This window comes from Gracilinanus agilis, chromosome 2 (genome assembly GCF_016433145.1).
Source record: "Gracilinanus agilis isolate LMUSP501 chromosome 2, AgileGrace, whole genome shotgun sequence".
Taxonomy (NCBI): domain Eukaryota; kingdom Metazoa; phylum Chordata; class Mammalia; order Didelphimorphia; family Didelphidae; genus Gracilinanus; species Gracilinanus agilis.
Genome location: NC_058131.1, coordinates 267,832,765 through 267,844,763, shown reverse-complemented (window position 1 = coordinate 267,844,763; position 11,999 = coordinate 267,832,765). Strand labels below are relative to the sequence as shown.

The 11,999-nt window shown below is 43.8% G+C and overlaps 1 protein-coding gene across 1 annotated transcript in view; it reads left to right on the top strand.

The window, feature by feature from the left end:
* Nucleotides 1-11,999, top strand: part of CACNA1B (calcium voltage-gated channel subunit alpha1 B) — a 275,653-nt gene that overhangs the window by 174,625 nt on the left and 89,029 nt on the right. Inside the window, 3 exon segments of the mRNA XM_044659657.1 lie at nt 566-695; nt 1,919-1,978; nt 3,313-3,419. Coding sequence (XP_044515592.1) covers nt 566-695; nt 1,919-1,978; nt 3,313-3,419 — 297 coding nt within the window.

Genomic DNA, 11,999 nt, shown 5'->3' with positions numbered 1-11,999 from the left:
GAGAGAGAGAGAGAGAGAGAGAGAGAGAGAGAGAGAGAGAGAGAGAGGATATTATCAGAGGATAGCCTTTTTCTTAGCTTCCTAAGTGGCTTGAAGACCTTTCAATCCATCCTGATGTACTCCTCCTTGTGGGTACCTACAAGCCTCCCCTTTTCTGCCAAATGCCAGGCAGCTCAGACAGTCTGTTGATTCATTTTGGGGGGATGCCTCCATCCATGCAGCTGTTTGATCCCACCCACTTCTGACCTTTGCAGCAGCCTCTAGGGTGAGAGGGGTTCTCTGGAATGATTCTATGGTCAAGATCTCTCATCCCTTTAGAGCAGTGATTCCCAAAGTGGGCGCTACCGCCCCCTGATGGGTGCTGCAGCGATCCAGGGGTACGGTGATGGCCACAGGTGCATTTATCTTTCCTATTAATTGCTATTAAAATTTTTAAAAAATTAATTTCCAGGGAGCTAAGTAATATTTTTTCTGGAAAAGGGGCGGTAGGCCAAAAAAGTTTAGGAACCACTGCTTTAGACAGTATAGATCTTCCTCTGCCCATTTCTTTGCCTTTATTTTCCAGGCTTCGGCGTGCCTGCCACTACATCGTGAATATGCGTTACTTTGAAATGGTCATCCTTGGGGTCATTGCCCTCAGCAGCATTGCTCTGGCTGCTGAAGACCCAGTACTAGCTGACTCGCCCAGGAACAACGTAAGTGGCTGCTGGTAGAACGTCTGCCCTCCTCTGTCCACCTCCCAGCAGGCTTGGGGTACTCCCTGACAAAAATGTAGAGGCAAGAGGAGAATGTGACCTAGGACTGAGGGGCTGGGCAGAGACAGGGCCAGGGTCAGAGGAAAGAGCCATAGATGCAGAGCTGGAAGATACCTTTGAGGTCATCTAGTTCAAATCCATTTTACAGATGAATAACCTGAGACCCCAAGAAGGTTAATGACTTGCCCAGGGTTACACACATGATAAGGGGCAGAGCCTGGATTTGAAGCTAGGTTCTGTGACTCTAAATCCAGCACTCTTTCCATTATACCAGAAAGGAAAAGTGATTAACTGTGTGGAGGTCACACAGTAAATCAGAAAGTAGAGCAATTATTGGAGTTAACGGTCTTTGCTCTTGTTTCACTGTGTCTTGTATATAGGTAATAAGTATGTAGGGAAATAAAATATTTTTAAAATGAAGTTACCAGGGATTTCTTACCTACTAAAAAACAAAAGTTTCATTGCAGTTGAGTGGTGGTACCCAGGTGAAGTGCCCACCCATATTCTGGAAGCTCCATCCACAGATGGAAGCTCCCCTTTTCCGGATTCTGTTTCAGGCAGCTCGACTTCCAAAGCTGAGGCTTCAGAGGCCACAGAGCTGATAAGAGAAACCACAGCTGACACTTCCATGGTATTTTAAGCAGTGATGCCAGCCTCTGGTAGAAAGGAGGACCACCAAGGATCTCTGGGGGCCATGTACTGACTTTAAAAACCACATACTAACATTACCCCTGTTTTATTATGTTTTTTACTTAAAATATTTTCCAATTATATCTAAATCCAACTCATGCTGTTCTCTGCAGTGTAGTGGCACTCATATTTGATACCTTCTCTAGCATTACAAAGTACTTTATACATACATAGCTCATCTGAGCCCTTTGAGGCGGTAGGATTGGGATTTTTTAATCCTATTTTTGTGAATAAATTTTTAATCCTATTTTTGTGAATAAGAAACTTACCTCAGGCTCAGAGAGGTTAAGGGAATTACCCTAGGGCACACAGTATATAGTAGAGTTAGGACTAAAATCCAAGTCACCTCATTCCAAACCTTGGCCTCTTTTGGATACAAATGGTGGTTTCTCAAAACAATGGAATGGGAATGATGGAAACTGCCTTTTCTGCTGTGCTTGGCCTCTGAAAAGGAATCTCCTGTTGTACCTTAGGTTCTGAAGTACATGGATTACATTTTCACTGGGGTCTTCACCTTCGAGATGGTAATCAAGGTAAGATCCAGGACCCAGCATCACCTAAGATGACAGGGCCGAGATAAATAAGATTCGCTAAGCACAGGTCTGAGTGTTGGGGCCTTTCGATCATAGGGGATGGGGGTGGGGGAGGATATATGTGTGTGTGTGTGTGTGTGTGTATGTACACACCATATATTCATTAGTTTAATAATTTTATTAATACACTGAATTTTATTAATATGCTGAATTTTATTAGTACACTGAATTATTAATGAATTACACTGAAATTTATATGTGGAATATATAAATATATGAAAATTTACTCTTAGTTACTGGAGACCTGGGCCTCTGAGGATTGGCATTATGAATCCCAATTTTGTAAAGGGATTTGTTTTAGATGGGCTCTGCAGCCCTTTCAAACCTGGGACTAGATGGTATCATGTTCCCTGTGTGGCCTTGCGGTAGGCAGGTGGGGGGCTCTGTGTGTGTACGGTGTAGCCGCTCTGTGGATCTGTGCCTGTGAGGAGCCCCGTCGGTGTGTATATACATGTAGGCATGCATCCAGGGCAGGAGTCATGCTCCCTGCACACTTCCAAGGTTTTCAGGCTCTCCACTTCTCAAAAAAAATCAAACCGAATGGGAGTAGAGACATATCGGGGATTCCCTGGCCCTGGAATGTGGGGAGACCTTACAAAAAGGATTTCTTGTTGCCCATGTAATTTTTTTTCCTGTGAGGTCCTCTGGAGGGAGAACTTTTCTCAGCCAGGCATCAGACCTAGACTGGGCTAGACTAGGTTGGTAGTTGGGTAAAGGAGCAAATGAAAAAACATCGATTGATGAATATGTACCAAACTCAAAGTTAAGCTTGGAGATACAAGCACAAAAAACCCCAAAGAAAGTCCCTGTTCTCAAGGATCTCTCATTCTCATTTTATTTTATTTTTCCCCCAATTCCATGTAAAAATAGTTTCCAACATTTCTCAAAGAATATTGAGCCTTGAATTCTCTCTCTCCTCCCTCCCTCCCTTCCCTGACTCCTTGATGGTGAGCAATCTCATATAGATTTTCCATGAGGATTTTCCATTCTGAAAGGGGGAGACAAAATATAGGATAGGGGTGACCTAGGAGGGATATTTTTATTTGGAAAATTACAGGGATGGCTAGTGAAGCCACAGGAAAGTAGACTGCTATGCTTTTTCTAGGATCTAGGACAGCTTTTCTAGGCTTGTAGAGTTGTGAGGGTTTTTTTTTTTTAATTCAAACTTAAAATTCACAAACTCTGTGTGGGGATGATCCTGTGGGTTTGTAAGGGTAGGCAGAGCTTCCTTCCCCTGCCTCATACTAATGCTAATGGCTTTGTTTCTCTTGGAGATGATTGACCTGGGACTGCTGCTCCATCCTGGCTCCTATTTCCGTGACCTGTGGAACATTCTGGACTTCATTGTGGTCAGTGGGGCCCTGGTGGCTTTTGCCTTCTCGTAAGTGGCTTTTCTCCCAAGTCCCCGGTTCCCTAGAGTGAAGGGCAAAGTGAACAGGATGGGGAAGGGGAGGAGCTCTCTGTGAAGGGAAGGGACAGAGAAAACACGAAGAAGTAAGGGTTTGTTCTAAATACGATCCAAACAGACTGAAATTCCAGCCTGAGCCCTCCCTGTCTGGGGAGGGGACTCTAGGACTGTGTCTGAGAACAGAGGGGCCACTTGTCTCTAGGGTAGTAGATCCATACTTTGGAAAGCGTGTGTGGTGCTGGAGAGAAGAAGAAACTGAGACAGACAAGTGATTTTCCCAGGGCCACACAGCTAAGAAGTGTCTAAGGCTGAATTTGAACTCAGGTCTTCCTGCCTCCAGACCCAGTCCTCTTTTAGGTACTGTGCCATCTAGCTGCCTCCATTTTGTAGAAGAGGAAATTGAGGCTAACTAGAGAGGTTAAGTGACTTTATGTCATGCAGAAAATATCAGTGATGAAATGAGTTTTGAACCCAGGTCCTCTGACTCCAAAGCCACTTCTGAGGCCAATGAAACAGCCTGAGATAAGTAGAGTTCAGGCTCCACCTGAGCCCCAAATATTTGCTTTTTTACCCCAAGTCAGACGTTGTTCTGTCTGTCTGGTTAGTGCCTGGCTGTTTTCCAGGAGCTGATTTGTTTTTCTGATACAGGTCTCCTTAATGCTTGGACTCCCAGCACTTGTCTTTGAGTCAATTTCCTGCCCCAGAACACAAGCATCTGCCCTGGTTAGGAGGGGAGGCAGGATTCTGATAGATGCTTTCCACATGCCAGATTAATATTCTCAGGACACCACTTTGCTCTTGCCACTCTCCTCCTTATATACCTTCAATGGCTCCCTGCTGCCTTCCAAACTGTCTGAACTCCTCATCCTGAAATTCAAAAATCCCTCCACACAGTGTACCCAGCTTAGTGTAGTGAATTTAACTCTGGATTTGACTTTAGGAGGACCGAGTTTCAAATCCTGCCTTGGACACTTCATAGCTGTGTAAATGGGGGAAGAGACATTTACGTCTCTCTGCCAGTGTCCTGCTCTATAAAAATAAGGGAGTTGGTCTTGCCGATTTCTCTGGTCCCCTCGAGCTCTAATCCTTTGATATTATTTTCCCTGGGTCAAGACAGTCTTCCCTGATGGCACCCATCTGGAAATGATTTTTTTCCTTCTCTGTGCTCCCAGAGCACTTCATGTCTTTTTTGGGTAGTTTTCATAGTCTATCATTTATTGCTGTTCTGCGAATCCCTGTTTTATTTCCTCTGCTAGACTGAGCTTCTGGAAGACAGGGCAGGCTAATGTCCTTTATTGGTGGCAGCTTTGAAGGACAGGGTCTTGCACGCAATAGGAATTTGACAAATGTTTATTGAATTGAATGAAATGTAATGGAAGGATCATTCCAATCCTGGCTCCTGTGGTTTATTTCTTCACTAAGTGGTCAGGTCCCAACAAGGAATTTAATGCAGTTTAATTAAACGAATAATTATGAAATGCCTACTGTGTTCAAGGCACTTATGGATACAAAGATGACAAACAACACAGTCCCTAGCTTCAAGAATTTTATCATCTACTTGGGGGATTCAGCCCCAAATAAATACAATACAAAGCAGAATGTGATAGGGGCAAAGGAGAATGTCAGACCAATGAATTTAGGAAAATATTTATTTATGGTATGCATGGAGGGTCTGGGGAGAGATCCTTTTCAACTTGATGTTTCTGGGAAGACTGAGCTGGGATATGAGGAAAGGAACACATGGAAGGAAATAGAGAAAAGGATTTTCAACAGGGCAGGGGTGGGGGAAGATGAAGAGAGAGAAATTATTTCAGGTGCATGCAGAAGCAAGAAAGCATAGGAGACAGTATGTAAATTTGGCTGGAATGTCGAGACCGTGATGGGGATTAATGTGAAATAAGACTTAAAAGATAAATTGAAGTCAGATTTTTGAGGTTCTTAAATGCCAGGCCATGGGGTCTGGCTCTTACTTTATGGGCAATGGGGAGCCAGAGAAGATTTTTGGACAGGGAAGTCACATGGCCAAACTGTGCATGAGGAAGATTGTTTTGGCAAAATGTGTTGCCAGATGGATTGAAGAGGGGAGTGATTAGGAGCAAGGAGGCCATTATCATCCTAGCTAGAGATGATGAGAGCCTGGACTGAGTGGGGTCTATTCTAGGGAAAAGGAAAAGATGGATTGGATAGATGATATAGAAGTGGAATTGGCAGAATTTAACAACTGATTGGCCTTGGGGTTTGGGGGAGAAGGAGATAGTTAAAAGATGGCTTCATCTTTGACTAGGTGACTAGGAAAATGTTGGTGTCCTCTCAGCAGGGAAGGGAGAAGGAGAGTTAGGATCAGGAGGATCGTAGACTTAAAACCGGAAAGGGACCTCAGAAACAATCTAGCTAATCAAAACCCTTCCTTTTACGCATGAGGAAACTGAGGCCAGGGAGGTTAAAGTGATTTGCCCATGGTAATGGCTAATAAATGTCAAAGGTAGGATTTCAGCCAAAGTCTTCTGACTTCAGTTTTGGACATGCTGAACTTGAGGCACCCCGGGAACATCTAGGTGATGTCCAGTAGCCCCCTGGAGGTGCAGGGCAATTAGCATATAGGCCAGAGATTCCCAGAAGGAAAGGGACACTCCCAGGAGCCACTTTGGGAGCTCTTTGGGGCTTTCTTGAGCTGAGGGCCCTGAGCCACCTCCACCCCTCCCTTTTGCTTTTCTGAGCCCATCTAAGCCCAAGTCCTGCTGGGAATGAACCTTCTGTTGAAATATACGTCCAAGTATTCCATTGTGTTCAGCAGGATGGAGCCTTGGTCTCTTTCCCATCACAGCGATGACTGTGGCTAAAGCCAGGCAAGGACTAAAAAATCAAAAACAAACAAACAAACAAAAACAGGAAAAGCCTTTGTTCAGAATCATTCCCAAAGCAAATCTAGTTGTGACTCATTCAACTCTAGGTCATTGACTGGGACTTGTTTGGTTTAGAGAAATTTCCATTCTCTTCTTATCGCTGGTGACTCAGTTGGTTCCTCTATGACATCTGTGTACAGTGCCAGCCTGTCCTGGTGCTTCGGGCTCTACGTGCCCCCTTCCTCTATCCATGCCCCATCCCAATTTCCTCTGTGTGGGGCAAGCATGTATGTGTCCCCAGATCTATTTCTGTGAGTGTTCCCCACATGGATGCCCTCGGGTGTGTGCCCACCCTAGTTCAATTTAACTGAGCAAGCATCTTTTAAGCACCTGTTAGGTGGCAAAATACTATGCCCAGGACCAGGGATACAAAGGAAAAAAATGGAGCAGACCTTAACCTCAGTAGATTTACATTCTAAATATAAAATACAGAGAAGATAGAGACTAGGCCTGTGATTTCATTGGTATGGGGAACTCCTAGATGAGAAAACTCTCTCTACCAATGCAGATTGGCACTTTCTCTGAAATGTATAGATATGGGGAGTTACCTAGTTCACTGGGAAGTAGCTAGGGTTACCCAGCCAGTAGATATATGTCAGAAAGCGAGCCTCAAACCCAGGTTTCTCTGGTTCCAAAGGCCTGTTTTCTATCCATTATAACCATACTGCTTCTGTAAAAAAAATAATAAAGCTAAAGTAATATTGGATGGGGGTGGGGGAGGAAACCCTAACAGCAGGTGGAATCAGGAAAAGCCTTGTGTGGGAGGTGCCACTTGAGCTGAGCCTTGAGGGAAGCTTGGGATTCCAAAAGGCAGAGAAGTGAGGAGGTAAAGCAGCTCAGGAGTGGGAGACAGCTTATGCAAAAGCCCAGAAGTGGGAAATGGAAAGGCACACGTGGGAACTATCAAATGGGCCAGTTTGGATGGAGAATGGGATGTGTAGGGGTGTGATGTGAAATCAGTCTGGAAAGCTAGCTCAGAGATGACTGCTCTTCCTTTGACGCTATCACTGGGAAGTCCTTTTGGGATATCATTCTGCAGAATGACTTGTACCATCAAGGACTACCCAAGAAGGGAAGGAAAGCAAAACTTTCTCTGAGATCTTTCTCTTTGGACCATAGTCTTCTACTTTTCCACAAACAAAACAAAGTCAATCACATTTTTCACCACTTTCCTAATTTCTTTGGAGCTGCGGAAGTAGCACTATGCTGACCAGAATCCTGGGGTTTGGCAAATGACCACTGTGAGAAATCAGCATGTTCAGATTGGCTCTCCTGTGGTCCAATCCCATGGAATCACAGAAAAAGTCCCCCAGGGTAGTCTGGAGGAGTGGTCGGACTTTGGAAAATGGATTAGAAACAATATTTTGAGCATCCCCAATATATGTATAGTTTATTTAGAAATTATAAACACATATGACTCCACTAATAATTATGTACATTATAAAACACAACAAATTAAAATTAAAAGTTGGATGAGATAAAAGTCAAATCCTATTTAATCTTAGAGTCAAGAGGGACCACTAGAGTTTTTGAGAAGATCAAATCTGGACATCAGGAAAATCACTTTGGTGGCTTGGGAGGATAAATCGGAGGGGGAGTAAGAAACTGGAGGCAAGTCAGGAGGCTATCGCCATAGTCCCAGAGAGAAAGGAGAAGAATCTGAACTAGCCATGACTGTGTAAATGGAGAGAAGAGGACAGATTTGAGATGCTGTGGACATAGACATACAAGATTTGACAACTGATTGGCTACATGGGGCAAAGGAGAGTTAGGTGTTGAGGATGACAAGAAGATTGCATATCTGGGTGGTTGGCACGATGGTGGTACCTTTGATTTACACAGGAAAATTTGGAAGATGTGTGATGGTGGAAAAAATACCAGTGAAACAGGCCTTTACTTGTTTATCTTGTGCAATTCACTTTGTCTTACCAAAAATCTAAGAAAATGGGATGGAGCTCTTTACAGTGGCCACTGCCCTGGAATGTAGATTTTTTTTGCTAAGGGGTGCCTGGAACAGCCTCAAGATGGTCCAAGGGGCAGAATGTGGGGAATTTGCCTGCACAGAAGCTGCTGGTGCAGGTGCCTCTGGTTTCCAAAGGACGTGGGGTGTAGGAATGTTGAGTGATAATGGATGAAGTGGGTGATGTGGTCCTGTCAGAGTCCTGTGACTAGCTGCTGCAGGCAGGGTGAAATGTGGCACATACTTCCACCTTTTAATCGCTTGGTCATGCACCCCTTGGGGGCCAGGGCCCTCACTTTAGAAACCTGGAATAGATTTCAGTGCCCGGTAATCACGTTCCTATGTATTATTTTAGTGGTATTTAGACACCGCAAAAACATCTACAAAACTGTGTGTCTGTTGGAAAGAAGGGGTTTCATGGGCACAATGCTTCGGTAATTTCCCCAAACCAATGCTGGGTATTTCTTCCTCTGAAAGAAATGTTTCCCTTCTCCCTCTCAGGGAAGAGATGCTGGGATGAATATAGCTGCGTGTGCTGACTGCTTCATGTTTCCTTCTGAGATTGTGTGAATTGGGTTGGGGAGGGGTCTATAAAGTGTGTGTGAGTGTGTGTATGTGTGTGGGGGGCTGGGGGGGTGTCTTGAGTGTGAGAGGAAGAGAGCGTTTACATGCACAGATGACGTCACCTGTCAATTTCTCTCTGTGTCACTGACTCTTCATTCTCTCTTTGTCTTCCTGTTGCTGGACTCTCTGTAGGAGCTTTATGGGGTAATGCGTTCTTGCTGTCTCTCCTGCCCTACTAATAATGCCTGTGCACTGTCACATACCCTTAGCAACCAGGCAACATGGCTGTAATCCATGTTATCCTCATTCCACTGACATTGGAATCAATTGAATTCCACTGCTCATCATCCTTAGGCAATCTCCTTCCACGCGGTTGTCATCTGTCTAGTAACATCAGCATGCTTCCCAGAACCCATGCCCATCTAGTAGTTTTTAATTGTGTTCCTATATAATACCCTGGTCAGTAACAGCCCTGGATCAAGACTTATAGACAAGGGAGTCCAGTGAGCCCTCGAGTTAGGAGAAGCCCAGAATTCATAGCCTCCTAGGCAGGAGAACCCATGGGTTCGTAGCCTTAAAGACAGGAGAATTCTGGAATTCACAGTTTTACTAAGATTGGATTCCTAGATATAATAGCCTTTATAGGCTGGTAGAACAGTCCCAGCCCAAATAATTCCGATTCCCTGAACATCATTTCTTGTGGCAGGTGGTACTTGGGGGCTGAGTTTTGATGTTATCCTTTATCTGGAGAATGTAAGCTGACTTAAAGGCTCAAATGCTTCTGGGTCATCAGTCAGGGATCAAAAAAAGTATAGCACCTTTACACTAAATTCCCTATGCAGAGTTACAGGAATAGGTCTTGGTTACACAGGTCACAGAAAGGTATTGGAACCCCCAATATATCTCTAAGTGACACAAGAATAGGAAGAAACCCCAGGTGCCAGCATGAATCAAGGCTTTGCTCTGTGTTTGCCTCAGAATAGAGGTTCCTGAATAGAGGCTTACTACCTTACTCCCCCTAGATAGCTCTGGTACTCCAGCACATTATCAGAGTAAGAAAGAAGAGAATTCCCTAGAACTGAGGATTCCCCAGTCCCTGAACAAAAGCCCAGAAAGAGGAGGGAAAGGTCTCAGTACCTTTTTTCCCCATTTTATTCCCACTTAGACTATGCCCAGAATATCCAACTTCTTGGACCTGGGTCCGTGAGGAGATAAGAATCACGGAATCACAGAATTTCAGAGTTGAAAGGGATGCTTGAAACCACTGAATTTATGTCCTCTACCCCTTTGACAGCCCGATGAAGTCTATGGATCCCTTCTCAAAATAACACTTTTAAATGCATAAAATAAGATACATAGGATTGCAAAGGAAAGCAATCATATTGAAATATAGCTGTCAAAAAAAATTTTAATACAAGTCAATAAACCTCACGTTAAGAGACTCTGACTAGTCCAACCCATGCCTGAAAATGAGTGCCCTTGAAAATGTCCCTAAGAATTGGTTATCTAATCTCCAGTTGAAAACTTTGAAGGGAGACAGATCTACTGCCTCCCAAGGCATCTCATTCTACTTTTGGACATCTTTAAGTTATTCAGTTTTCTTTTTTTAAATTACTTTAGGCTTGAATCTTTCTCTTTGCTTCTTCTGGCCATCTGGGAAAAGTAGAACATGTCTAATTTCTCTTCCACGAACACTGGAAATATCTGTCATGTTGCCCCTCACCTTACCTTCTCCTGACCCCAACCAAGTTTTCTCTCCCTAAGCTAAATATCCCTAGTCCTTTATATCATCCTTATATAGCATGGTATCCAGTTTTCTTCCCATTTTGTTTGTCCTTCTTGGGTACATACCACTTTGACAATGTTCTTCCTAAAATATGGTATCCCAAATGGAACACACCCTAAGGGTGAACTGACCGGGGCACAGTACACTGAGACAATACCCTATTTTAGACCGAATGCTATTTCTTAAGGCAATATAAGCTATCATACTTCTTTATGGTTCACACGGATGACTTACTAAATGCCCAAATCTTTCCCCTCATGAACAGCTGCCCAACCTATCCTTATCTTCTCCATTCTGCCTGCACTCATAAAATTATTTTTTTAAACCCAGGTGTAGATTTTCTCCTACCAAATATAATCTTATTAAATCTGACCCATGATGCCAGCCAGCTGAGATATTTTTGGATTCTGATGGTCATAAAGCATTTTAGCTATTGCTTCTAACTCCATGATATCTACAAATTTGACAGGTATCCTTCTATGTGTTCAAGCCATTGACAAAAATGTTGAACAGCATAGGGCCAAGGACAGATCCTTAGGGCATTCTGCTCTAACTCCCTCAAAGCTGACATTGAACCATTAATAACAACTCTTTTGGTCCTGTCATTCAACCTGTCTGGATCTATGTACCTGCACAGCCATTTAGCCTGCATCCTTCTATCTTATCCACAAGCCCAGCACTAGAGATTTTGTCACATGCTTTGCTAAAACCTAGATAAAACTATGTCTATACTATGACTCCAGTCTACTAGGTTAGCTGCATTGTTGAAGAAGGAAATATGGTTAGTTTGGCAGGTTTCTAGTTAATGAAGCCATACTTGTGCTCAGTGAGTACCATTTTACAAACTCTTCCTTTAATCATATGTTCAATAATTTTGTCAGAAATCAAAGTCAATCTCAGGGGCCTATAATTTGCACTCTCTTCTCCCCCAAACCTCTCTCTCTCTCTCTTCACTTCTCTCTCTCTCTCTTTCTCTCTCTCTCTCTTTCTCTTTCCCTCTCTTTCTCCCTCTCTCCCTTTTCCTCTCTCCCTCTTCCTCTTTCTCTCTTTCTCCCTCTCCTCTCTCTCCCCTCTCTCCCTCCCTCCCTTTCTCTCTCTTTCTCTCTCCTCTTCCCTTTCTCTTTTTCTCTTTCCCTCTCTTCCCCCTCTCTCTTTCTCTCTTTTTCCTGCTCTCTTTCTCTCTCTCTTTCTCTTTCCCTCTCTTTCTCCCTCTCTTCCTTTTCCTCTTTCTCCCTCTCTCCCTTTTCCTCTTTCTCTCTTTCTTTCCCTCTCTTTCTCCCTCTCTCCCTTTTCCTCTTTCTCTCTTTCTCCCTCTCCTCTCTCTCCCCTCTCTCCCTCCC